Source organism: Wasmannia auropunctata, unplaced genomic scaffold, assembly GCF_000956235.1.
Source record: "Wasmannia auropunctata unplaced genomic scaffold, wasmannia.A_1.0 LD335883.1, whole genome shotgun sequence".
Lineage (NCBI taxonomy): Eukaryota > Metazoa > Arthropoda > Insecta > Hymenoptera > Formicidae > Wasmannia > Wasmannia auropunctata.
The window spans coordinates 24,028-52,015 of record NW_012027007.1 but is presented as its reverse complement, the minus strand read 5'-3'; the positions used below and the strand labels follow the sequence as shown (position 1 = coordinate 52,015).

The following is a 27,988-nucleotide window of genomic DNA, read 5'->3' as shown; positions in this document are numbered from 1 at the left end:
GTGACACTTTTTCGATCGTCTTTGATTCGTCGAACGATAAGTCGCAATTAAACTCTAGCGTTTTACTTAGCGAGGAAGAAAAAAAGAAAAGAAGATTACGTGACTCATCGTCACTGTTCGTGTCTCTTGGAAAATAAAGATATAAAATCATAAATTAGTTACATATTTGTTTTAACTATACAAAATCGATTTCTGGGTGTGCTCTTTTTGATACCACATATGTTTACATATACACAACTTCGAATAAAGATAAAAAGTATTCGGTAAAAATAATGAAATATACAATTTCGTTACATGTATTATACAGTTAAAAATAATTCGTAATTATTGCAGATTTTTAATTATATATCTCTGTTATGCACATTAATGTCCAGTTTGTCGTCCATTGAAAATCTTGAATAGAAAATAGAAAAATTAACGGAAATGGACCGTCTTCGAGTGACGAAAGCAATCATTTGCGCTGTACGAAAGAGAGAGAGAAAGAGAGAGGGGGGGGGAAATATCTTTCAATCGTGTGCCATAAGAAACCGTTTACGGGCCAGATAACATCCCTCGTGCCTCTTCATCCCTCGACGTTAGAGGCGCCTCATGACCTAAGTATGTCAAGAATTTAGCCGTGGGCCGTTTTCACTAATAGCACACGATAATTGCTTCACCACGCGTTCGTTCGCGCGATTACGCCACGGAATGAAGCGTGTCAAAAGCGCGGCCCATTATATGAATTATACAAATCTTTTTTATACTTATCTCGTCAAATCAACGACAATGATGAAGTGACCAACCAATCGGAGAAGTGAGACAGAGAAAAAATTGACACGTGCTTGGCAAATCGTTTTGGAGTTGTCGTGTTTGGAGAGAATATTTTTTTATGAGTGTTTTTAATCTATAAATAATTTAAAATGTAATATATATGATAAGACATATAAATTAATAAAAGATTAAATAAATAATAATATTACAGTTAAAATAATGTTATTCACAGAGTTAAAATCTGACACTTTCTTCATTCAACTTATTTAATATATAGAAATATTATTAGTCTAAACATTATTCAGAATTTATAAGAAATTTTCTCAAAAATTATTCGCAATATATTTAGTGCCATAAAAGCGATTTAATTACTAGCGCAGTAGCATTCTTTGGTTTTTCTCATCGGTCTTCCACTTGTTAAAATATAAAACCTGTGAACCTTCCGAATGATAATTGCGCAATGATTACGAATGATACATGTTGAATGTCGAGAACCATGTCTCACGGAGGCTTTCTAAATTGCTTTTTTTTTTTAGATCGAGCCACCTACCTCTCACTTGGCAACGGATGACACCCGAACTCACGTCCATCAGAGCGAAGAATCGGAAGAGAAAACACGCAAGTGCACTTATTCACATTCTCGGGACGCGTACATTATCGGAACGACCTACTGATAATGAAAAAATATGAGATAGAACGTGACGTATCAGCGCACGATAAGGATGCTCGAGATCAGTTTTTCACCCGTAAAATTAGACAATTTGGATAAGCCAGTTTTCAAAAAGTAATCCCAGGTAATGGAATGTTTTGATAGTCTAGAAAGCTAAAGAAAATTAATAGATAATATTAACATGTAATTTTATTATATTCGACGATTAATACGAAAGATAATGGTCCTTGACTCTTGGATTTTCCGATACTTTTTTACATTAGATAACATTAATAAGAAGATTAAAATTGTCAGATCCATCTTTCTATTTTTATTTTCTATCCATTAGACTTTAATGCTCTCCAACGTGGGGCGATGATAAATTGCGGTATATGAAATATCCTATCTTGAAAAGCCGCCGCAAGTAGATACATATGTATATAGACGTACCGGCTTTCGAGTACCATAACGAGGTCAAACTTGCTCCGAGATATTTCGAGAGAGATTATCAGAGTGAGCGCACGAATGGTTAAAGCTTATTTATTTCATTTATCCCTTTTTTTATGTCATCAGATCTAAAGGTATGACATATTATTATTCTCTCTCTCTCTCCTCTGTCTCTCTCTCTCTCTTTCTCTCTCTGTGAAATGAAAGATAGATAATAATAAAGTCAAAATTGCTTTCCAAGTGCCATTAACGTAATTTATTATTGGGGTCGCCATGTGACCTCATCACGATTACCAAATTTAACCGTAGTAATTGAGGGTTAAACTAGTTGATTCTCATCTACGTGCACGACGAAACAATATGCCGCGCGTTTCCGGAACCCGGTTACGAGACCCGAGGCGTTATAAACGGCCGATCCGAATCGTGTGCCAGTATTAATCATTACGGTGGATCACATAGTTCATTCGCAAATTCAGCAAGATTAGTCGATATCAATCAGCCAATCGGACGTGAAATTTTTCGAAACTGAAACGCAGTTATTGCGCGAACAAACGTTCCTTTTTCCCTATCTTCTTTTTGTCTTTGATAAAACAAGCCTTATTCGAAATAAATATATTTCTGTTATTGTGTATTTATCTTAGATATGTAACTTCTACCTGGACAATAAATTCCTTCGATAAAACAAGTTTAAACTTTATTCGAAATCAATATATTTCTGTTATTGTGTATTTATCTGAAATATGTAACTTTTATCTGAACAATAAATTCCGACCTTCACCGTCAACTATCTTTTATGAACTAACTTCCTATTTCGTTTTTGATAATAGCGTAAAATACGCACGGATAATGATAATGCACGGATGACGATGACATTTTTAAATAAAATTTTTAGAACCTGGACTGTATTATAATATCTCCCCTCCTAGGGCAGGGTAAAAAAAAATAAAAACAGTTTTATAATGTAATTCAAATCCAAGCTATTAACTAGATCTACTTAGAATTTGATTTGAATCGACCGTTACTGATTGTGAGCTCTGATAATCTCGGATGCCCATCGGCTCGCGTAAACGTAGAAATATAATGTACACGGTCGGTCTCGTTTATGGGCTGACTTGACATCGAGACACTACCGTGTCTCCTGATAAGCCGGCGTCATGCTACAAGCGTGCATTACGAGACAAGGAGCGAACGCATTGCGTACGTGTTGCGCGATCAGTAGCCCACGGAATCGTGTGCGCACATGATTTCGGTAGACGACGCAAGTTTTTTTTTTCCCCGTACTCTTCGTAACGAATGAGCAACCCGAGAAAAGTGTGATGAAATCGTGAGTGCTCCCCTTGTTCTAAAAATATCGCGTGTAATATCGGATTTTGAATCCGTATCGTACGCAACGTCGATTATCGTGCAAATCGTGATTAGACTCTGGCAATTGACAACGTTAAAGCTCTCGAAACGCAAGAAAAATGGAACTGCAACTGCAACGAGTGGGAATCGCGTTTAGCTTGATAGTGCTGTTTTCTGTATTTGAATTTTGCACAAGCAACGCCGCTCCCTGGACCGGTAACCATGACGAGCAGACGCACGTAGTCGGAAAGGACTCCCGAAAGTTGAAAAAGCTGAACGGAGCGTTAAAGCTGGTAGGAGGAAACGGCGATCATGAAGGTGCTATAACTAAAATTCATTTTATGCGAGATTTGATCTTTAAAATATTTACAAAAACTCATTTTATACGAGATTTGATCTTTAAAATATTTAGTATCAACTAAACGACAGCGACTAAAAAAATATAGTTGACAAGAGGATTATAAGTTGAAAAAATCGTCGGGACTTGACTTAACGTCGACAATAGATGATAAATGCGACGATAACGGTAATAATAACGCGAAGTTCTCACGTTCAGGTTTCATCTCGTTTTATGTATTATCCCAGGATAATACATTCCGCATAAAATTACGCGATTCGAGGAAGCATTACGAAGCGCGCCGTGACGTACGCGGAAACAAAGGAACTTAAGTCGTTCAGTCGGATCAATTGGTGCACCAATCAATTACAGGGAGCGTCCTCTCGATCTTCTTACTACGACAGACCGAACGCGGCGGGTGTATCGATTGTACGCCCGATGAGACGTGCCGCAAAGACCGTGGCGCGCCCCGTAAATCCGGCCGGGATGAAAAGCGCGACGCACAACTCGCTCGGGGTTGATATTTTCCCCGCGATAAAGCGCGCGGCTGCAATATAAACGGGTTATAAATCTTTTTACTCTCTCTACCCCCCCTCCCTCCTCTTTTCCCGCTCCGTTTCGCGGGGATAAAGAGCGAGGCTCGCGCGCGCAAGTTTTATCGCGCGGCTCGCCCGCTCGCAAGTCGCTCACATCGCGCGATGACGATTAAAAAGGGGTCAACTCGAGGAAGATTTATGCCAACGACCATATGTCAGAGCGCCACATACGTCACATACGTACACGCAATACCGGGAATCGCCGCGTAACATGGTCACCGTAAAATCAGACCGTAAAATAGGGTCGCGATCTCCCCGACGCCGCGCGCCGGCTGGCTTTGCCGGACGCTCTTCGTGTATTGTTAAGACAGAAGGTCGCAGGCGATTTTCCTTCCGCGTTTTATGGAACCGCACAGTAAGCGACAGTAAACAGTGCTGCAATAAAAATTGTAGCTAAAGTTTAGAGCTACAAAGCTTTCAATTAAAACAGTCAAATTGTTACAAGCAGAACAGATATTGATTTTCAAAACCGTCAATAAAAAGCATGGTAGAAAATATATTACGTACATTTCTCTGATTATACTGCTGTTTAATATTCGTAATGGTAAAATCAATTATTCCATAAACCAAATATTAAGAATCAAATTTAACGATTATACAGATCGTGTGTCTGCACAAATAATAATGCGAATTTTCTTCTAATTATTTAATAATAGGCCGCAATTTAATAATACTAAATATTTTAATAAACTCTGTCTGTAAGTTGAATCGTTTCTCATTATCGTTTCTCGTTGTTGAAATGTCAGCATTGCTGACAATGCTCTCCATGATAAATCGAAAGTTTGCAAATCGATTATTTCCTCTTTATTGCGGCAAGTTGCCGCAACAGGAAAAACGTAAACACGAGATTTTATTGCTATATGCACAGGAAACGTGGAAATACTTCACGATGGGAAGTGGGGCAGTATATGCGACGACGAATGGGACGACTCCGAGGCCAATGTGGTTTGCAGGCAATTAGGCTTTAACGGTGCAATTAAAGCAACGACATACGGCCACTTCGGTCAGGCGAGAAGTGAGATATTTATTGTCTTTTCATCTTAAACCACTATAGCTGTCTTTCACGGTCGAGCGCAACAGAGTCGCGTGTACTGAGTCGAGTGTAAACGAGCCAGATCGTTTACAACAAGCCATTCCGTTTATTCCAATTTACATGCGGCCGACACGCGTCATATTTTTAGCGTGTCGCGTTAAAATTTTTATCTCTGAAAATCCATAGTAATAATATCGGAGATATTATATTCCCAATTTCATTTTATTTTATTACACTCCGTTATTTGTTCAAGCATGAACAATATTATTTTATCAATCGACGCGCTTAATTAAAATAACGAAATACAAGCGTGCGACGTTTTGTTTTTATATTAAATATGCCTCGAAAGGAAGGTACTGGATGGACAACGTTTACTGCGACGGATCCGAGATCGAACTCGCGAAATGCCGTTTCGACGGCTGGGGCAATTCCGATTGCGACACCAACGAAGCCGCCGGCGTCATTTGCTTGCGCGACGAGGAAACGAGAGCATCGCCACCAATTCCGCAAGTGAAGCCGAAAGCCAGAATAAAGGACACGTACCAGCAAGGCACGGCTCTACAATTATTCGGAGGACGTGTATATTCCGAGGGCCAGGTGGAAATTAAATTGGGCAATACAGGTATAGCAAAACAATTTACTCTGAGAATTATAACTAACTATATAATTATAACTGTAATTTTAAGCAGAAATTTTAACTTTGTCTAAAGAAATGTGAAAGATATAATTAATGAAAAAAAATAAAGACAATTGACATAAATATAGATCATAAGAGTTTTCTTTGCAAATTACAATATTTCACTCGCACTATTAAATCACCAAAGTGAAACGAAAGTAAAAATGACTCGAATCAAAACTCTTGTTACTTAAACGATTTTTTTTTTATATTAGCGAGAAAACTAGGGTATGTTCAAACTCGTCAGACGCGTGAAATTCGCATGGCCATTCAATTTCAGATTGGGGTGTCATCTGCGGCGACAGTTGGTCCATTCTCGAGGCCGCCGTGGTTTGCCGTCAATTGGGCCTCGGTTACGCCTCTGACGCGGTACAGACTAATTTCTTCAGCAATGGGAAAACGATCCCGATATCAATCAGCGGAGTACAGTGCAATGGGAACGAGGGAAATCTGGCAGAGTGCCTGCATGACAAGGTTACAGATTGTCCAGGTACTTCTGACATATCTTCGATGGAATGTTTATGAAAGTATCGACAGTACTATTAAAAACTACTATAAAAGTAGTAATGGTATCATTGCACGATCATAGTTATACCTTATTTATAAAATAACAATAATCTTTGCAAAAATCGATAGGAAGATTTTGAAGTACGAATTATTTTCTATAATCGGCAGTATTATAGAATTTTTATGGCGTATTCTAAAGATTAATTAAAGTACTCTGTGAACAAGAAATATTCCATAAATGTATAAAAGAAATAAGAGCGGTTTACGGAAGTTATTTTTTTTCCTTATCTAGATTTGCATGGGAAATCAGTTACGACAGAAGTCTGCAGGAAAAAATGTTAATGTGAGAACAAAGTAGATTTCAAACGAGCTCTCTTCCGATTGTCATAGCTCATGGAAATCCGATAATAAAAATATTATCTTTCCATTTTCTCTTATCTTCTATGCAGTATTTGTCAAATATATCGAGTGTGTATAGAAAAAATGCTGACACGCACACGCATTTAAATAAAAAAAATAGAAAAATATCACAAAAAGATATGTGTTTATCTCAAAAAGCACTTTTAGCGTCTGTACTCGATACCTATCGCAGGCACGGTATCGCGTAAGAGCACGTTGAAAGTAATCTCATCGCAATTTTAGGGATAGCGGAGAATGTGGCGGGGGTGATATGTCGTTGGGACATGCCCGATCTCGTGTTGGATCACATCGAACTGATGCGCACGGCACATTTGGAGGACCGTCCGCTCGCCTGGTTGAATTGCGCGATGGAGGAGAATTGTGTGGCCTCGAAGGCCTACGAGGTGGAACGCAATTACGGAACAGGGCTGGAAACGAGACGACTGTTGCGCTTCACCGCGAGTGTCTTGAACGCGGGCACCGCGGATTTCCGTCCGTCTTTGCCTAAACATGAATGGGAATGGCACATGTGTCATATGTGAGTCAATCGACAATAACGATGCCGATTAAGCGCCGATAGCGAATCCTTGTCCGCTCTATTTCGATATAATACGTCGATGTGCACCAGAATATTCTTAGCGCATGAGTACTTAGCCGTTAATGAGTAATAGCTGAATATCCGAAATCGATGAGTTTTATATAAAGAAGCTTCAAATGCATTACGAATTAAATTATTCGGAATGGAACGGTTGATTGTTAAGAACATTAATAACTTCATCTAATAAAAGGTGAAGTAAAACTTTAAATAAAAACGTTAATACGGTCCGAATTAAAATTGGAAAAAGCTAAAATTTATAAAAAATTATTAACAGGAGAATAAAATGTTTCAATAAACTTAAAACGTCAAGCGAGGAATTTCATTTTGTAACAAACGATTCGATTTCAATTGAATGCATCGATTTTTTTTAATGACATTAAATTTTGTAATTATTTTCGCAATGATTACATTTAGACAGATGGACACCAATTCTGAACATTTTCCTTTCGCAGGCATTATCACTCGATGGAAGTATTCGCCACTTTCGATGTAATCGATTCGAGCGGCAATAAAGTCGCCGAAGGCCACAAAGCGTCCTTCTGCCTCGAGGACAATCTATGTATGCCCGGTGTCCAACCCAGGTAAAAATTCTGATAACACGCGAGCTGATAACGGGCGCAAATCTCCCTCTTTTCGCGCGTGGCACACGACGTGTGTATGTAGTTTTGTCGTTACTCCCCCTTATTCGTTTCCCGATTGTAATCGCGATTAAATTCGCCTATTAGTCGAAGTTCATAATTTGAAATATCGTTACCGTTTTAGATACAAATGCCTCAATTACGGAGACCAAGGTATTTCCGTTAATTGCACTGACATTTACAAGTACAATATCGACTGCCAGTGGGTGGACATTTCCGAGCTCGAGCCAGGACATTATACGCTCAAGGTACAGTCGTAATAGAGCCATTTTCATAAATATCGAACACGAGATCTCTCTAGGCGAGTCTCTCGAGTGCCTCGCGGCTCCGGAGAGGATTTCGATATCGTTACTTAGTAACTTCTCCTTTGTTTCCAGGTTGCAGTGAATCCCGAATACAAAGTTGGCGAGATATCATATGATAACAACGCGGCGATCTGCCGTCTGCTTTATACGGAAACTTTTGCGACTGTCCACAGTTGCATAGTGGGACGTCCTTGACACGATTGCGGAGATTTTTCTGGAGCTAGGGACAATCTAAGGGATGAGAGATTTCATGTCGGGCGCGTTGGCGTTGGCTGGACATAACGAAACAAGAGGGCGACACCCCGCGACACATTGCGACCTTGCGAGTGAATTTCACAATTCAGAAACAGAACTTTAATCGAAACGCAAGGAGTGTCATAAAATTGGAAAAATGGCAAACGTTAGAATAACTGGAAAAAAAATCGAAGAATTAGATTTAAAATTGTTACGTTACTTGAAAGACCCATATTCAGATATGTCCAACGTATTGTTATAATCTCATACATATTTCAAATAAAAAAATTATAAATTGAAAGAGTAGTTAATACATAAAAAATAAAAGTAAGTTTGAAATATATTGGTTCAACTCTAATTTTTATCCTTGAACTATTAATATGATTCTATTTACTTACAAAAGCAGATTTAAAATCTATAAAAATGTACTTTACTTTATTATATTTAACTTTACTTTATTATATTATTTAACTAATATATATTTTATATATAATATTATACGATGAATTAAATTATCTTACTTCATAAAAACGAGAAGCTAAATATAATGTTAAAAATTATATTAAAAAATTTAAGAGAAATTTCCTTTATATCTTATATTTTGTATCTTCCATCTTTCATACTATATTATGTATGATTTTTTTAGAATTATCCCTCACTAAACTCACAGACTCGGCGCAATTACAACGATAGCCAGTCTTTAAAAAAAGGCATCTTTCGTGCCCACTGAATAACCGGTCTCCGCTCTCGGCTTTCTAAACCCTATCGTCTCCATTCACGCGACTTTTCGGATAATTACAGAGCACTGTGGTGCGACCCTAGCCGGGTGTAATTACTAACGTGGATCGGCTATATAGATGTTCTAGGCCTGTTCTGTACGCGCCTAGCGAGAAGCAACCGGGTGTGCAGATCGAAGCTACCTGCCAGCCGACTACTTCCTCGCCCGGCATGCTGGCCGTGTACGGAATCACAAGTTTCGGAGTCTAGGACCAAATTTATTATTTATAGTTATACTATTTATAGATATTTAAATTACGTCCCTCGAGGGAAGAAAGAAAAAAAAGAGGACTCTCAGAATGATAGACGAAACGCCTCCACGCCTCGATAAAGGTCGATTCAGACTATACGGCATAGACCATCACGTTCCGGCAACGGCACGTACCGGCACTGGCACGACAAAACATTATTACATGCGTTTTAATCGTTTCAGTGCTGATCTGATGTGAATGTGAATGTGAATTAGAAAACGATAGAAAACAGAACGGCAGAAAATGAATTAAGAAAAATTAATTAAAATTAATTTTTTAATTAAAGTACTGATAAAATATGTTATCACATTTCAATAAGTTTTTGAACAATATCCAATGCTCTCCTTTAAGTTTTTTTCTTTTAATATTGGAATACCCATTTTCGATTTCTTTTCTTCATTTTTTTGACTTCGGCTTCTTCATTTAAAAAGTAAGGCTATGAGAGCCAATTTATCGTCGCTGAATAATTCATCCATTGTGACTACTAAACGTCAAATCGGACGATTGCCGGAACAATCTGAATATATGCAAAATTTGTCGTGTCGATGCCGATACGTGTCGATGCGGGAACGTAACGGTCCGGTGTCGTATAGTCTGCAGCGACCTTAAGAGTCCGAAGCGAACGTTCACGCTCTTCCGAGGGTCCCGATAGCACCCTCCCCTGAGATTGCCTAATCTCGCGTGCACAGCAACGTTAATTATGACCCCTAGGAAAATGACTATCGCGGCCGTATCGGGGATACACAAGCTCGCCTCTAGGCCAAGTCTAGGATAGAGGCGTGCTGCGTCACGCTCGAGTACTATGATGGATATTATCGTCGACTACCTGCTACCCGCTGGCAGGTGTTTCTACACACAGATGTATCTACAGCTAGGACGAGTCTCTCGTTCCCGTATACAGAGTGTCTCGATATTATCATCAAACATATTACGAAGCTTTAGAAGACGAACGCTATAATTGATCTATTACAAGTAGCGATTTACGAGCACTCGCATTAAAGAAAAAAACGGTATAGCAATATTTTAGTTCTCATCAGTTGGAGACTTTCTAAACTCCCATGACTAAAAGCTTTGTATGAATCTTACATTTTCTCTCAGGCGTCTTGAATAACGTATACATAAAGGTATTATGATAAGAGCATCAAAATGTATTTATTTTAAGAAATATTTCATATTTCATTATATCAAAATGTATCAAGATAAATATACATTTTTTCGACGAGAAATATTAACTTTTCTTAGAGTATCTTACTTAAAATAATTAATTATAGCCTCTAGATTTTTACGTCTATAAAGCAATCAACCTTTTCATAGAAGAAGAAATAGAAAAGAGAATATATTTAATATTTCAAAGTCGGCAGAAAGGTTTGGACGAAGAAGTCTCCTTGAAGATATTTCTGTCAATTACTTTGAGAAAAAGCAAACTGTCACGAGGGATATAAAATAATTATAACAGTCATCATAACATTCGCCCTGTGTTTTAGGCGAATTAAATTCACGATCACGAAGAACGCAGTGTCGTAAAGCGGACTCGCGAAAATTGAGTTAACTTCGTCCTTACAATTCTCGGTCTTCTTCTCAACGAAGAAACAGCCTGACAGGCCAGAGGGTGATAAAACCGTCGTTCTAATTCCAATAAAATTAACATCAAATGCCATTTTTCATTTCTTACGTAAAGCAAGACGACATTTTACAGTATCTGTCTTTGTCTGTATATAATAATAATGACTATAATATATAAAGAAAAATAATTATGGCAATTGCATTTATAATTCTTGTGTAGTATAATAAATTTTTAAAGTATAGTCATGTACATGCCTAAATGATGCATGGATTAAATTCTATTCGATTCCCACTTGGACCTTTTTACGTAACGGCACTCAAAAAGAGAAGTCGACTGTCAATTAAGCATCACGTCTAGCAGCAACGTGACGGAGGTAATCCGTTTAAAAAAAACATAGGGGATAGTCCGACAGGGATACGGCTTCCGTAGATAGCGTCGAACGTCGCGCAGTGTCGCCGCGACTTTCACCCCGCACGTCGCGGAAAGAGAAAATGCGTAACGATCCTTGCGACGACCTATCGCACTTAGAGACCTATCACAATTGTTTATGGAGGGGGGGAAGGAGAATTTTTTGAAGCGAAAACCGCCGAGAATAATTTATAATTTATCAAGCGCTCGGGGAACGAGCGTTCGAAGTGGCGAAACTTCCCGAGGGATGGAAAAGCACCTCAACGACGTCGTCCGAAGGGCAGTCAGTTGCGTGCACCTCAACGGAAATTATATATTCGTGGAGTAGAATTTTTCCAAGCGACAAGATTATTCAAGAGGGAAGATCGAAGTTAAGTTACTTCGGAGGCTTTAGGTCCGTCAGCCGAGCGTAAAATAGGCCCTGACGTCCGCCGGTAATCACAAAAATTGGAACAGCGAAGGTAAAGTGGGGTGCGCGTGTTTCGTACCGATTGTTGAACGGCGAAGTGGCGCTTGTCACGCGACTTAATAAATGCCATCGAAATTAATGCTCGAGAGAGCGGACTTTCTTGAAGAATGCCCTTCGTGCCTAAACGATTCTCTTTGCGACCTACATAACGTCACAATTGCTGAATGCTGAGCGTTACAGCTAATTACATATAATTACAAGTAATAGAAATATACAATAGTAACACAAATATATGTAAAATAACGCAAAATGACAGCAGAAATTATGTAATCGTTAATTTATTGCATAATTAACTTTAACTTCTTCTTCTCATTTTAGTATTATTTTAATGTACAGAAGCTAATGAAAAAGAGTTTAAAAAATAATTAAAAGCTATTAGTAGATAATCAAAATAGTCAAAGAATATTAAATACAGATTTCATTTGCGACGTTCGCACATAAATTATTTATGCCTTAATGACAAATAAATAAATAATGGCGAATAATACACTGATTAAAACCTTGTTCTTATTAAATATCGTTCTGTTAACTTTGTGCACGAGCAAGCAAATATTGTGCTGTGAAAATAACGCGTTATTGGAAACTACGGGTGACGCTATTTTAACTGGTAAGCTGTTAATTTAGCAATACTGCAATTTTCTAAATCTGAAAATTTTTACGTATAATTATATTTACAAGCAATTAATAAGTTTGCACTATACTGCTAATTTAAAAATTAAAAAGTAATAAATGTAATATTAAATATGATATACGTTATCTCTCACACATACATACAACTGTAATTATTTCTTTTATAAATTTGTAAATCTGCCTATAGATCGAAACAAACATGCACATATTTTGTTATATAAAAAAAAGTTGCGTAAATAAAAATAAGTTTTTCTCTATCTCTCTTAAATTTTTTCTGATTTCTTTTAATCAATAAGAGGAATTGAGAAAAACTTTTACGTTTTCTTTTTCTTACGTTTCTTACAATTGGGGCAACGATCATCGATATTCGATCAGTCTTTGTGGACACGAATTACGGACAATATTGCAATGTATCGTCATCTAAAGGCCTTCAACAAATCTTGACGATAATACACGTAGTGCGAACTTTAAACAAATATGACTACATACCAGGTGTAAAATTAGGTAAGTAAAATAGACATAACTTTTGTGCAAATATGTTAATCAATACCACGCCATGGCAAAAAAATAAATTGCGAAATAAGAATATCATGAAACTTTACATAGTAATTTACGACTATTATTATTTCTTTTAATTTGTTAATTTAAAAATTTTAAATTTTCTACAGAAATAAACAAATTCCTTATGTATACATACTTTTGTACGACTAACTATTATGAGAATTAAACTGATCAGATATTAATAATAATTTGTTAATAATTATTGTAACAGATGTTAATAATTTTGATCATTTAAGTCAAATAATATTATGGCAAAGTTATCTAAAATTGAAAAAATATATGCAAGTAAATGTATCAAATACGTCAAAATGTCAAGATACGTCTGTATGTTAGTTAATTATCACAGGGATCAAGGTAATCCTCAAAGTATCCCCGAAGTGTACGTTCTCGTGAATAATTATTGTGTATGTTACACAGGGCTAAGAATCTTCGACACGTGTCACGATGGGATTACGGTGTTTAGACAAGTTCTGGGAGTAGCGATCGGGCAAAGTTGCGCGCCGGATTACGAGATGGGTGTACTGGTGCCGTCCCAGTATGGACCCATGATGGATTATCTTCGCGATCACGGCGGTCCGCCGATCGGCATCTACGGGGAGCGGGACTTCACGGTGCCCGCGATCGATATCCTGGCGCATTATCTGAGCACCAGATACGGGATTGTCGATCTGGTGCGCGCCAACGCGGACTCCGTTCTCGATCGTTTCCTGGAAGCTACCAAGGACGCCGGTGTGTGCGTGAAGCGAAGTGACAGGCGCGTCAACGGTGACAGGTACGCGAACGTCACGGAAACGGTGATAGTCGCAATCGGCGAGAGAAATGACGTGTTACGATGGTTGGAAGAGAACGAGGGATCGAAGGGTTCCAGAGAAACGTGGTTCCTGCTGTCGCTCGATAATTTGGATATTGATGGCAAGTAATTTTAAAGTTTTATCGACGAAGAAATTGCGAGGGAACAGTAGTTTGATCTCTATGCGATGATATATTTTACAAAGGAAAAACATCTATTTTTTCTTTTATTAAAAGGAAAATGATTTATCTAATGTCGTCATAATTTTAAGACAACTTGTCTGTTGTGAACGTGTTGGAAACATAAATATAAATTAATGCCAACTATTACATTAAATATTGACGTCGAGTTGTGCTCGTAACAGCAGCTACATTACCCAAGTTTAGCCGTAGTAGTTGAGAGTTAAGAGACAGTTTCACCAACATCGTTCAACTTTAACCTTAGTTTGCGCGGCCTTTTGTTTCTGTTCAGAATTAAAGCTAAAATGAGACAACGGGACGGTTAAACTACAATTAAAGTTAATCGATCGATGTTGCTGCAGTCATTAGATAAATTAACTCACGTCGAATCTAACGTGCAACAAGAAATAACTCTCAACAGCGTCGCAGCAAAATTGAAATCTGTTCTTGTTTTAAACAAATCTCCTGTTCTAAAAATTCAGCCTCGATAACTTAGTATACCGCAATAATCCTAGATATCTAACAATAAGCCGAAATTTGGATACGAGAGGGATTAATCTAAATTTAGCATGCCGACAACGTCTTCAACTTTCCAGATCTCATACCATCCGGATCGTATGTCATTAAGCCGGAAATTCCTCGTCTCGATCTTGGCGAGTTCTCGAGCGCGGGCGAATTCCTGGAGAACTCCGACAACTCGGCGAACCACTCTCCGTATCTCCTCGACATTGGCAAGGCCGTCATCAAACTGGCGGAAGTCTTCCAGGATTTCCGCAAGAGAAACTGCCCTATCGGCAACGAGGAGAGTAGCATCGTGACGCAATCCCCTGAATCGCAACGGGAAATTCTTGATTCGGACGTTTACGAGCTTCTTCACATGCAACCGCGGTCACACTCGGTGAGATACGTGGTCGCCACGAAAACGCGACACGAGCTCATCGACGTCGCTCTCTACGAGATCGAAATGCCCGAGTTACGCGTTCTCACAGAGAGGACAACGTCCGGAATGCCGGGGCTCTGTTTGGAGCATCTCGCCGAGAATTGCGAAAACTGCACGAATTTTCAGCGACGCGACGTTACGAAAAGTAAAAACGATATAAATAATACGAGTACTTATAACCATACGGTTTATCGTTGAATTATTCTTGTGAATTATGAGCAATATGTGATAAAATATGAAATCCTACTCTTCATCAATTATTAAAATTATCCACCTTGCTTTTATAAATTTTTTTCAAAATTATGGCAATCATAATTTCTGTTAAATTAAGCATGCATATTTTTTCGAGAGATCAGCATTGTTTGCCTATATAATATATATCAATTTTTGATTTGACATTTCAGTGGATGTCGTTGGCAAAAGTGTTCTGCTGAAGAACAGTATTTACGTTCCTGTTTTCTTGATCGCCATCGTGTTCGGCACTTTTGTGTGCTGCGTCATAGTGACCTTTATCATCTATCGTTTTGCGACTGAGGAAATTCTCGACGGCAATCCAACCCTAACAATCGTCCTCGTCTTGGCCAACCTATTTACCCTACTAACAGCACTGCCCTTCTGCGTGACGGACGATTATTTCGGCGCGGAGAACCTGAACGCCTGGAAGATCCTCCTCACCACTCTCGCGTTCGGCCTCACGTTCTCGATCATGCTCTCGAGAGCACTCTTCCTGGCCTTGTCCACTGGCGGTGTTTTTATTATTCACATTAATGGATACTTACAGAGTTTTATGGCGCTCTTCATGTACGGCGTGCAAATCGCCATGTCGGTTATGTATTTCGCTCTGAGCGCAATGGACTCAGCCGTGGTCGCCAGAAGCCTCATCTTTATTGCGTTACTAGGTATATTGACCGGATTATTTGTTAATTCTACATTGGTTACGCAAGCAATTGTGATTTAAATAATTCTAGTTTTTCATTCATTTCTGAATCTTCTAAATATTTTTTAGAAATCTTGATTGATTTAATTTGCCTTATTTTGATTTCTATCTGAATTAATATTAATATTATATTAATATTATACGTTTTCTAATATTTTGACATATAAAATTTAACGTTTTAATAATGGTCTTCTGAAATTATTCAAAAGCAATCGCAATTACAGCATTGCTTTATTAAAATCTTCAATATCGTTTTCAGGATACGATATATTTTTATTAACTGCACTGTTCGTCGCTTGCTACTTCATTATTCGAATACAACGCAATTACTACGAGGGAAAATGTTTCTTCGGCACTGCTGTCGGTCTGCTAGCCATATGGGCAATATGGCTGATTTGCTTCATGTTGATGCAGCCGGAAAATCGTGACGCAATCGTTTTCTTCGGTATAATTTCTACGGCTTACTTAATTATTTTCGGTGTCTTAGTACCAAGGATCTATTACATGATCACGCATACACCCAGAAGAAAAGATCTTGGACAAAGATTCAATCCCGTCAGTCTATTGACCGATTCGACTGTTAATACGATTAGGCAGGTCAGGACGTTACGCGTTTTCTCCCGATTATTAATTATTAAAAATAATGACGATTTTTCGTGGTACTAATATTTTTGTAGTTATAATTGTATTATCGATTATTAGCATTTTAATTATAAATATAATTAAATTTCTTAATTAATATTTGTATTATATTATGTAAACTAATTATATTATTAATTACAATATATTATGAGAATTAATTTATTGAAAAAAAATTTAATTTTTCTTGTTGATAATGAGAGAACTCGATTTGCAGTCGCGTTCCTCCTTTGATTACGTTCATCCTGCTCGAGAAAGTCAGATTTTACGAGTGCCATCAGCATATTCAAATTATTACGGTAATTCAAGCTCGAACTCGAAACATTTCGAGAGATGCAAAAGTCCAAATCACCACGAAACGCCTACATATAATAGTTATGAATGTCAAGCGGAAATGAAGAAGATCGACGCTACCTACGTCACGCCGCGAATGTACGTCGAGAACACAGAGGTGAATATTCATCAAGCCGCGGAAAATTAATCAAATATATTTTTCATAAGCAGATAATAAACAGAAAACAGAATACCGTTTCCATAATATGCTCATATAAACGCAATTTATGCGCATATTGGGATATAATAATTTACACATAGTTAACGATTAAAAATTTTATAAAAATTTATCAAATATGCAATTTGAAAATTTTCAATTTGCAATTTGAAAAATTTTTTAAATTTCCAGTATTTAGCTACAAATGACGTCATTTACGCGCAGCCCAGAATCTATAAAGCTCAGAGGATAATTTTGGGAGAGAGAAACAATGCAGAAACCACTTGTAATAGAGATAATTCTTCACCTATCTCTAGACTACACGTCGAAATGTATCCTATAAGATACACTAGCCCAACAAAAATGACGACGGAACGAAGGATCGATCAAGACGAAGAGGATGAAGAGGATAATGCCAGTAGAGTTACCCGCTTTTAACAAATTGAATCTAGTGTTCAATTTTTAATATCCTATACATAATTTTACACAAATCTATTAGCTTCGTAATGTAAAAAGTAATCTTTTACTCACCGATACGATGCGCAGCGGTGGAGTTGTGACTACGTTGAACTGCAAAATAAAAATATACGTAATTAAAGCAACGATCGGAATAATTTTTATTTAGAAGAATTACTATTATCCGCGCAGAAAGTAATCATAAATAATTATCTCTGCAACTAACGAGTAAATGAAAAGATAATTTACTCACTCCATGGTTGCTCCACCGTCACTCGATGCCGTCCAAGTCTCCTCCTCCTCTCAGATTCCCTCGTTGATTAATTGTATACGACACAACGTAATTCTTGCGAAAACACGATTAATTACGATCACGAATGTTAATCATTGCAATAAAATAGTCGCTCGCACAACTCCCGACGGTAATCACTGCACGCTACGCGCTACCTGCCAACTTGAATCTCGCCGCGTGAATGACATCTCGGATCCTGACTCGCGGTGGCTCTCTTGCGCACCAAAACAAACGTCAAGGCCGTGCACAATCCAGTCCCGCCGACACGCGTTTAACGTATCCTGGAAAATAATTGTACATTAAAAAATATTCTATTATTTCCATTTCAAATTAGTTATCAATATATAATCGATGCAATAACGTAGCTTTTCGTTATTAGAATAATTCAATCGGGCCATGTCGTATATTATTCCGCGCTATCAATCGCAAATCGATTGGAAAATTACATTTACACCGAAAATTCAAAATGCGATACGAAGTTTATTGTATCTAACAATAAGTATCGTTGAGTACATCGCGACACGTAATTAATTATCGCGAAACAATAATCTATTATATTTCCATTCTCTGTTTCGTTCCGCGATTCATATATGAAATAAACCACGTGAAATATCTACTTCGCGATAAGCAATCCCAATACATTTACGCGAATCGTTCATTACGCGGACTAATGATTAATCAATTTATTCTAATAATCGTATAATATTCATGATAGTTAGACATTTTCTAATACTTGTCGCGGCCACAATACGACGGGGTAATAACACGACGTGGAACGACTCGCGCAACACAACCTGCCGACTCGAGTTTCAATGTGCGAATGATAGCGCGGTGACCTTGCGTAAATACGGCCCGCTGTACACCGCAATAATGAACACCAAGGTCGCGTTGTTATTATCACCAAGTCGTTATTGTCTCAAAATATTTAATGCTTTATAAAATGAATATTCACGCTGAATATTTCGTTCACTGCATTTCCATAAATAGACTATTATCACACATTTTGCGCCTTGTTTTGCAAACTAATTAGCGTTGCCTAAGATAATGATTAATTCCGTTAGATTGAGAGCATTTTGAAATTAAAATATTATTTAAATTCTAATTTATAAGGAAATCATTGAAATTACCTTCAATTTAACATTCATATGCGTATAAATTAACATACATTATACAATTAAAGCGTTATAAAATTTCCATGCAAGTTGAATCAATTTTTATTTTTATTGTATACAATTCAATTAATTGCTTCATTTAAAAAGATGATTAAATTTATTATTTAGATTAAAATTTACTCCACGAATAAAAACAATTATGTTTTAAAAATTTATTGAACGTTAGACTATTGTAAATATACATATAATCAACACACACACTCTGCTATCTAGTGTAAGATTTTAAAATTAATACACACATATCAGTTTTTTTCTAAAAAATTATTGGAACTATGAAATAAAACTTAGATTATCTCTCGAAATAATTTTCATCCTCATGTGAATCGCGATGAATCACGATGATATGTGAATCGCGGTTACAAATACGATATATCAAATATTAAGTTAAATTGACTCTCACGATCTATTTATTAAATCGTATCGTATCTCCAGATTTCAGCTATATTCTTTAACAGGAACGCGATTATAAATACAAGCATAAATCTGGTTAAATATTGAACTTGTTCGTAATTATTGACAAGCTCGTTGACCAATTCGGCGACTCGGAGGTTCCTCGCTGCATTAAGCGAGGAGGACACGAGCGAAAAGCTGCGCCGTACACGGCGCAGAATCAATTTGGCATGTACCTCAACGTCGAAATTGCATTATGGTCGATCGTAATTTTGCAAGCAGGGCACAGGTGTGTGCTTCGCGGGAATATCGATGACGAGATAGCGAGATAGCGGACATACAACAAAGGGACTGGCGAAAATGAAGTTTTCGTTCACCGCAATGCGATGTATGAGAGAACAATTTGTCATTTGCGCGTTTTATCCTTTTTCTTCCCCCGATGACGCTAAATGCAAAATATCTTAATTAAAATTCACTAATATATAGAGACACCATCAGGATGGTTGCATAATAACTCAAGTTTGATATCGATCAAAAATAAGATGAAAATAAAATTTTCAATTGTCAAATTTTCCTAACCGATCGCGTACGCATACTAAAAAAAAAAAGAAGATATGCAACTCTCCCTCGAAAATTATATCAAACGCGCATAGCTCCTTCGTCGATCTCGTCGCTGGCGTTTCCCTACGTCGTTTACGGTTACCACACATGTGTCAGGGTTTATTTCCACATCATAAGACCACCATGAAAACCGCGAAAATCAGAAGCGGCTGGCGACGGCCGATAAGTCGCTATAATGGAGATAAATCGAAAAGTGCATCGGCTCGTGAAACGGTACGCCATCCGAACCAACCTTCGCGTTGCCCCCCATGAAAAAGCTTCTGCGCAAGGACGAGCTCCAGCGGCTATAAAAGCCCGCACGAGACTCGTCCGCTTTCCAGTCACGTTTAGAACAGCCTTTCAAGTAACAAAAAAAGAGAAAAATTCGAAGAAAACTACTTGAATTACGTGCTTATCAAGCCGATAAAAAAAGAGAGAAAGCAAGACACGTGCAATTTTTCGAAATTTGAAAGAAAAATTCGTTTTAAGTAAATAGATTGAGAGAGAAATATAGATCGATTCCCAAACACATTTCTGAATAATAGGGCCTTATCTATTTAACTTACATTTCTTACATTTATTACTTTCCTCTTTTTTCGGAAAATTTATTTTGGAGATTTAATTGATGAACTCTATAAAAATTTTATTTTATATTTTGCCTTCATACTTTAATAATAATCCATTGTTAATTACCAATATATTAATTATAAAGAATTAAAAGATTAGGCGCACAAACTTCCGTTAAAGATAAATCCCTGATTTCTTCACGAATACACATAAACAGTGACTCGTATCAGCGTATTCAATTTTTTTTCACCCTACACCGAAATCGATGATTAAGGATGAGATTAGACCTGAAGAACAGTCGCATGATCACCGTTGTAGTGGTCTATCTCAGCCTCTTCCTGGATAATGTCCTGTTGACGGTAGTCGGTAATTACAATCGGAGGAGAGGAAAAGAGGGAGAGGACAAATCGCAAGCTCTAAATCATTTGCTGATTCGGAAATGTTTCAGTGCCGATTATCCCCGATTATCTGTGCACGCTCGACGCAAATACGACCGCGAGCGCCGAGGAGGACGAAAACGGTCGAGTGGGATTACTACTGAGCTCGAAGGCTCTGGTCCAATTAATATTGAATCCCGCCGTGGGCACTCTCACCGGCACTCTGGGCTACGCCAGACCTCTGTTCCTGGGAAATCTCAGCCTCTTGCTGGCTGCTTTGCGTAAGTTATGAACGACCTTTCACCCGCGGTGTTTGCGCTTTTCTAATGAATAGAAAGCTTCACATTCATCCCTAACAATTCGAATCTCATCTCACGATTTCGGAGAAAGAATTGTTTCAAATCAAATGATTAATTAAATTATTGGTTAAATAATTGTTACAAGTTGAAATCAAACAGAGAAATCTTTCGATTGTTTTGGTTAAATTTAATTTCGCTTTTTACGAAACTACCGTTTGTTAATTTAACGCTGATAGTAATAAAGGCTTCAAGTAAAAAGTAGCGTTTCTATGAACTCGAGTTTTCATTGTTATCGCACAGTGTTCGCCTTCGGACAAACATACGAGATACTGTTCTTGGCGCGAAGCATTCAAGGTATAGCTTCAGCATGTATAGCAGTTTCCGGCATGTCGTTGGTCGCCTCTCAATACTCGGAAGAAGACGAAAGATCTAAAATCATGGGGTTCGTTCTCGGTAGTATCGCGCTAGGCGTTCTCCTAGGTTACCCGATTGGCTCCGTGCTTTACGATCTCGAAGGAAAAATGGCACCATTTCTATTGGTGTCTAGCCTCATTGTTGTACTAATCTGTAAGTAATTCTTTGAAATTGTCGAAAGCGCATTTCTTTGCACAAGAATAATAAAATATTGAAATGCGTTATTTTCACAGGTCTGCAAATTTTGAAATTAGATGTTCAGACAAACATTGAGGTAACATGTAATATTTTAAAATATTAATACGTTTTTATAATAATATTAAATTATATTTATAAGTACAACTTGAATGCGTGAAGCATAATTTATAATTCAAAATCTATGTATAATTAGACGTATTCTTTCTTAAAGAACTGTTTTTCAAAATTAAGTTTAGAGTCTGTTATATAATTCTGTCATTTTTTAATAAGTTTTAGCCGTCAATAATATTATATTATTCCAAAGACTTAAAATAGCGAATTAATTTCTCGTACTTAATGTTAAAGTATATGCGATTTTATTTATCAAAGCTAAATTGTTTAATCAAATTTTTTTGTCACATCAGCCAAACGAGCAACAAACTACTTGGCTGCATTTATTGTCCAATCCACACATCCTCATTATCTCCGGTGCAATTTGGTGTTCCACGTCACCAATGGCGATATTGGAGCCTTGTTTACCGATTTGGCTTCGGACTCACATAAAACCCAAGGTATAAGACAGAAAATTTTTACTTCATAATAGAAAAATATGAATGGCAAGTTTCGTCAAGCTTTGATCTTGTCATAATTGATCTAATTTCAACAAATTTTTGTCTGTATTATAATTATTATCACAATTAACGACAACATATAAAGAGATCAGAATGCCATTAGATCATAGTTAATGTTGATGAGAAAAAGTGTTGAAGAAATTTAATTGAATCATTTAAATAACGTTCGACGCCAATAATTCTGCAAATTCGTTAAAAATGCGGAAAAGCACCGCCCTTTTGTTTAACGTCTCTTGCAGAAATGGCAACTGGGTACGGTATTCATACCAGACAGCGTTGGCTATTTAATCGGGACCAACTTCTTCGGCGTGATAGCGTATCGTTACGGGCGCAGCAAAGTGGCGATCCTGGCTATATTCGTGGTCGGCGTTAGCGCCATTCTAATCCCGTTGGCGAACACAATGTCGCAGTTGATATTCCCGCATCTGGGAATGGGTCTGGGCATCGGCGTCGCGGATGCAGCCCTAGTGCCGTTGCTGGCCAGCTTAGTAGACCGAAATGGCAACTACGGTCCCGTTTATTCGATCCAACAAGTGGCTGTCAGTTTGGCTTACTCCCTAGGTAAGGCGCTCCAACCGGAAAATTAAGACAGCTCCGTATAAATAGAACGGAAGAAAATAACTTTAGAACAGTAGAAGTATAAAGTGGAAGCTAATTCCGTCCTTGGAGAACGTTGCTTCTAATTGAGACAATTTACAGTTTTAAAAAATTCGAATATTACAAAAAATATATGTCGCATCGTTTTTTTTTTAAGGGCCCATCACGGGCGGCGAAATGGTCAAAGCCATTGGATTCCCGTGGGTCATGCGAGTCGTGGGCATCGTGAACATAGCGTACTGTCCGTTGTTGATATACCTCACGTTGGAACGGAAAAAGTTGTTGGCGAAAAAAGAAGGAAAGAAGGACTACGACACGTTTCAAAAATCCGTCACGCCCTACGAGAGATTTCACGATTCCGACGAAGATCTTTGACAGTAAATAAGACTCATTTAGCAATCGCAAAATTGAATATCATATTGATTAACTCGAGAAAATTTTGTAAATTTCTATATGTGTTAATACTTTTTTCTTTCCATGACAAGAGATAACATTGCTCGTGTCGGTTACTCGCTATGTTTTTTAAAACATTATATCACCTAATTGTCATATAATTTTCGCGAGTCATTGTCTCCATTCTAACAAACAATCGCGCGACGTCAAGTATCGTTAAATCCGCTTTTGGACACCCTCGAAGTAGTGTCTAGTAACGTTATTGTGTCCCCAATTAAGTGCGCCATGCAGAACCGGGTCTTCGTCGTAATTGGTAACCCAAGTGAATTATTGGGCGAACAACATCCCCCCAGGCTGTCATCCATGGAACGACGACGTTTCTCGGATCGGAGAGCAGGAATTTGCTGAATTCGCGAGAGCGAGGTACAGGACAAGAAACGCGCCCTTCTGTTAGTGGAAAATGACGACGATCGATCGACCGATGTAGCCGATAGCTCTGAAAGCTTATTAATGCACTCAATCTACAGCGAAATTCGTTTATGTTGCATTAACGGTCCCCACCGTCTGCCGCAAGCATTGACTCTCGTCATTAGCTTACGTAGATCGTGCCGTGCCGTATACAATGTATTTGATCAATGGCGTGTCCCTGCACGATCGGTTGCGTGCAAAATCGGATGTTCCAACGAATCCATGCGTATAGTTTCAAAAACGCGGAGAAGAACTAAAAATAATAATTTTTCACAAATGTTAAAGTACATTTCATTCAGGCTTTGTTTAATTTTGCGAAATTTTTCTACTCTCGTCGCATTCGAATCTTTTGTTTAAGTTATAGTAATGCTGGAAGTACAAATATTAAAGGGATTACTATATATAATACAGTCTGCATATTATTCTCCGCGCGCGCGCGCGCGTATACGAACAGCCTAATGATTTCGGTTTGTCCGATCAAACGCCGTAAATATTGATCGTAGGAAAGTCGAAGCGCATAGATAAATCCCGGCTATTTTCCTTCGAGGAAGTCGGAGGCGTAACGTAAACAGGGCGTTGGTGCCGTCGATGTTCGAAGGATTTGTAAGCGAGGAGCAGGGCGCGCGAGAGGAGGCGAAATGGGGCGTGACTGACTTTGCACCCCGGGGTTTATTCGGTGAACAACGCCGATCGTCATTAGTAAGGGTGTTAGACTAATCGCGCCACCGCCGTCGCCGCGAAAGAAGCCAACTTGCAGAGCCCCGTGGGCGACACGCGTGGATATTGCTTTCTAAAAATGAAGTGTCCCCTCGGAAAACTTTGTATATCAATTTAACAGGCAGTGCTGAATTATTAATAGTGCAGAGCTAACGTCATTAATTAATCAATCGGTGTTTCGCTGCGGAATTGTATATAATTAGCATTGCCTTTCGAATCTATGTTACGTATCTGTGCTTTTATATTATTCCCATTGTATATCCTGCAAGAGTGTACTAATTTCAGCTGTAAAATCGATAATAAATCGATAATGTTTCTTCTACGATAATAAATGACTTAATATATAAATAATGTAATATAATAGCGCATAATTTAATTTAATATAAAAATAATAGATCATCAAACGAAGATTGAAAAAATAATTATTTTATGATTGCATTATAATGTAAACTGTGTATTTTTATCCATTCCCATTTTTATTCGCAGTTGTCTCCGGAGACAACCCGATCATTCTTTTCATCATTTCGCATAAACATATGTCCGTAATTAGTCGAAGAGATTAATTCTGTTTGGTTCGTAACGAGCCAATAATTAAAAGTTGTTAAATTATGTCTTATAAATAGAAAATCGATTCGTGTGGGGTCCGTGTGACTTTAATTCCACACGAAATGAAGCGCGTCGTGCAAAGTTCATCGCATAAAAGCGGCCGTGTCGTTAGCAGTGAGGTAGGTAAAGAGAGCCGTGATAAAACGCAAACGACGACAACGAAGGGGAGGAGAAGTCAACGACTGAATGGACGAAAGAACGTCGCGGCACATATTTAATGGAGGAGCTTGATGATAGTCCAGTGATTTTCAAGCGCCCCCGCATAACGAAACGTTGATGGCCTCGTTTGGTGACGCAAAGCCTCGGAGTAACGGCAAGATAGCGTGGTAAGGTAAATACATGAGGTATATTGAGCAATAACGATCGTAGCATGCAGACGGAGATGACGAGGAGACGAGATCCTCTTCTGTAATCTTCTTAATTGTGTATACCTCACCAGACGATCATAAAATAATCCAATGCCGCGCAGGAAATTTTCTATTCGATACTCGCATACACATGCCATTTCTCGCAAAAGCACACATTTATCTATCTCTTTCATGAGCTTAGAAGTTATAATGCGTAATATATTAAAGACCACGATTTTCGCGCGTTTCTCTCGGCAACATTCGTTGCACGCGTCGCGCATTTGACCTTTACGAGCGATATCTTCATTCTCCTTTTCTTCGGCGAAGAAGAAGCCTTTTCAACTTTCAACATCCGCCACCTTTTCCGCGCGCTACCTCAATTCCGGCCGCCGATCTCTATCTTTGTATTCCGCGATCATGCAGCGGAGATTAGTGGCGCGGCGTTGCATGAAAGATCCGCGAAGTAAACGCCGCGATAAAACGTGCCAGCCCTCGTCGACGACCCTGAGCGAAATTTAATGCCGGTCCGCCCAATCCCTGACCTCTCTTGCCGCCTCGTCATCGCTAACGAGTCATTCAGCACGCACCCATCAAATCTTGATGTCCTTCTCGCGATATCTTTTTTCTTCCCTTCCACAATCTTCCTTCCTCCCATTCTCTGACCCGCTATCCCATTTTCGAAACCATAACTCTCTGGCCGGAATCCAACGGGACGCGAATGTCATCCCGGGCGATATCGGTGTCCCTGGCAATCTGTCCACCTACATCGGCTGTGCCGCACATATTTTATCGTGTGCGACTTCGCAAAGCTCGATTGGCCGATACGCGCAAATCGAAGCAGATCCCGGGATTCCAAATCCTTCGAATCCTCCTCCACACTTATTCAACATTATTGCAGAGAAGATTGAGAAAAGGATGAGAACAATACGTGAATTGTGCCAGTTTGTGCGAAACGATTACATCGTTGTCACAAAAAAAAGTTATATAATCCGAACAAAAAATCATAATTTTGCAAGAAAATATTAAAGACGTAGTTTTATGTCTTTAGGAAAATTTTACACGCGCTCTTTTATGGTTTATTCATGCCTTTCTCAACGGCATTTAGAGGCTTTCACGAATATTAACGTTTGAAGCCCGGCTTTCGTATTACAAAGCAGAGTCGCACAAGTAATTCCTTAGTTTGATGTTTATGCAAAATGTCTCTATACAACTTTGTAAGTAACGATAAGACCTCGCAAACTCTCATAAAGAAACGTCTTGCTAAACGCGCGATTTATTTTCGTAACGCGGCAGGAAGTGTAATACAACTCAATCCCGCTGCATTAATCTCGCACCAGAATTAGAATCGGTGTTTTGAAATCAAACTGCAGAGCAGATAATGAAAAGAGGAAGAGAAAAACCCAAGTAAGGAAACAGAGCTGTGACAGTTTGACTAAGTGACCTCGATGCTTCGTCTGCTATTCGCGAGGACACCCGCTTTAAATCGGGACAGCTAATTGTCGATTGGCTGTCCTAAAAAGGATCTCGAGAAATGGGAATCCAGAAATGCGTAATTTGATTTCTTGTCAATATAACAAACGCTATGTAAACACATTGATTTCGGCGGCGAGATTACGTCACAGATAAAAGCTCGTAAAACACTAATCCTCATCCGATCAATATATATGTATATTGCGAAAAATAAGCAAGCAAACGATATCTTTGTCATCAGACGAGAGGATAAAAATTTTAATTGATTAAGCAGATAACAATCATATTTTAACAATCATTAATAATAATAACAAGAGACCAGACGTGCATCAGTTCAGTGTTGTATAATCTTAAAATATTCAAGACAACTTCAAGAGAGAACACATGTTTTCCGGCTCACGTGTTAACATTATGCAAGGAAGAGTCCGAAGAATAGGGCATGCAACATCTGAATATACATACTGAATATACATATTCGGAAAACGCGTATACTCTTTCCCGTAGCTGAGCAATCTTTTGACTGAATGAATAATCGATAATGCCTCAGCTAAAGTTTGATAAGAGATTTAACTGCAGAATTAACTGCATGTAACATTCAAAATGTATTAATATTCAACGTTAAAACTTTATTGATTTTGGCAAATTAAGCGTCTCATCTAGACTCGGCCTCGACGAAAAGTTAAATTAAAGTCCGATTACCGAAGTATATTGTACCACCTTGAAAATTAAAGCGTTGCGCTAATCTTCAATGCCCGAACTGAAATGAGAAAAGCAGCGAAAACTGAAGTTAAGTGAATCTGATGGAAAATGTGCAGCACACCGTATACATGGTTACGTCAACGTAATCCGATTTTCGCGTGATGGAC

At 38.2% G+C, this 27,988-nt stretch overlaps 4 protein-coding genes across 5 annotated transcripts in view; 3 read left to right on the top strand and 1 right to left on the bottom strand.

Moving 5' to 3' along the window:
* The window catches only part of LOC105455692 (G protein-coupled receptor kinase 5), a 69,750-nt gene that overhangs the window by 27,389 nt on the left and 14,373 nt on the right, over positions 1 to 27,988 (bottom strand). Inside the window, exons 2-3 of the mRNA XM_011699191.1 lie at positions 17,858 to 18,177; positions 17,680 to 17,718 (exon numbers count right to left, since the gene is read on the bottom strand). The gene's annotated coding sequence lies outside the window, so the exon portion shown is untranslated. The remainder of the gene's footprint in view (positions 1 to 17,679; positions 17,719 to 17,857; positions 18,178 to 27,988) is intronic.
* LOC105455694 (lysyl oxidase homolog 2) lies at positions 3,022 to 8,852 on the top strand. Its single transcript, XM_011699194.1, has 8 exons — positions 3,022 to 3,508; positions 4,992 to 5,138; positions 5,506 to 5,778; positions 6,113 to 6,322; positions 6,982 to 7,276; positions 7,789 to 7,917; positions 8,099 to 8,222; positions 8,352 to 8,852. Exons 1-8 carry the CDS (start codon positions 3,310 to 3,312, stop codon positions 8,472 to 8,474), a joined length of 1,500 nt encoding a protein of 499 aa, XP_011697496.1. The 5' UTR covers positions 3,022 to 3,309; the 3' UTR covers positions 8,475 to 8,852.
* On the top strand, positions 11,560 to 17,750 carry LOC105455695. Its single transcript, XM_011699195.1, has 8 exons — positions 11,560 to 12,589; positions 12,988 to 13,116; positions 13,591 to 14,085; positions 14,739 to 15,227; positions 15,487 to 15,981; positions 16,279 to 16,616; positions 16,876 to 17,109; positions 17,341 to 17,750. Exons 1-8 carry the CDS (start codon positions 12,457 to 12,459, stop codon positions 17,584 to 17,586), a joined length of 2,559 nt encoding a protein of 852 aa, XP_011697497.1. The 5' UTR covers positions 11,560 to 12,456; the 3' UTR covers positions 17,587 to 17,750.
* Positions 20,708 to 25,027, top strand: LOC105455696 (synaptic vesicular amine transporter-like). 2 transcript variants are annotated; one of them, XM_011699197.1, is made up of 8 exons: positions 20,708 to 20,991; positions 21,074 to 21,283; positions 21,602 to 21,868; positions 21,949 to 21,989; positions 22,318 to 22,464; positions 22,764 to 23,085; positions 23,279 to 23,498; positions 23,794 to 25,027. In XM_011699197.1, the coding sequence occupies exons 1-7, from the start codon at positions 20,901 to 20,903 to the stop codon at positions 23,494 to 23,496; spliced, it is 1,296 nt and encodes a 431-aa protein (XP_011697499.1). In that variant the 5' UTR covers positions 20,708 to 20,900; the 3' UTR covers positions 23,497 to 23,498; positions 23,794 to 25,027. The 2 variants fall into 2 exon arrangements, with proteins under 2 accessions (XP_011697499.1, XP_011697498.1); XM_011699196.1 differs by having other exon boundaries at positions 23,279 to 25,027.

What these genes read in the sequence shown, in the direction of transcription:
- LOC105455696 (XM_011699197.1), top strand. Translation starts at nt 20,901, where the DNA reads ATGAGATTAGACCTGAAGAACAGTCGCATGATCACCGTTGTAGTGGTC. An exon ending in CCTCATTGTTGTACTAATCT is followed by an intron (nt 21,869 to 21,948) that starts GTAAGTAATTCT and finishes TTATTTTCACAG; the next exon opens with GTCTGCAAATTTTGAAATTA. An exon ending in ATGTTCAGACAAACATTGAG is followed by an intron (nt 21,990 to 22,317) that starts GTAACATGTAAT and finishes TTGTCACATCAG; the next exon opens with CCAAACGAGCAACAAACTAC.
- LOC105455695 (XM_011699195.1), top strand. Translation starts at nt 12,457, where the DNA reads ATGGCGAATAATACACTGATTAAAACCTTGTTCTTATTAAATATCGTT. An exon ending in CATACCAGGTGTAAAATTAG is followed by an intron (nt 13,117 to 13,590) that starts GTAAGTAAAATA and finishes TATGTTACACAG; the next exon opens with GGCTAAGAATCTTCGACACG. An exon ending in CGATAATTTGGATATTGATG is followed by an intron (nt 14,086 to 14,738) that starts GCAAGTAATTTT and finishes TCAACTTTCCAG; the next exon opens with ATCTCATACCATCCGGATCG.
- LOC105455694 (XM_011699194.1), top strand. Translation starts at nt 3,310, where the DNA reads ATGGAACTGCAACTGCAACGAGTGGGAATCGCGTTTAGCTTGATAGTG. An exon ending in GAATGGCACATGTGTCATAT is followed by an intron (nt 7,277 to 7,788) that starts GTGAGTCAATCG and finishes TTCCTTTCGCAG; the next exon opens with GCATTATCACTCGATGGAAG. An exon ending in CAGGACATTATACGCTCAAG is followed by an intron (nt 8,223 to 8,351) that starts GTACAGTCGTAA and finishes CTTTGTTTCCAG; the next exon opens with GTTGCAGTGAATCCCGAATA.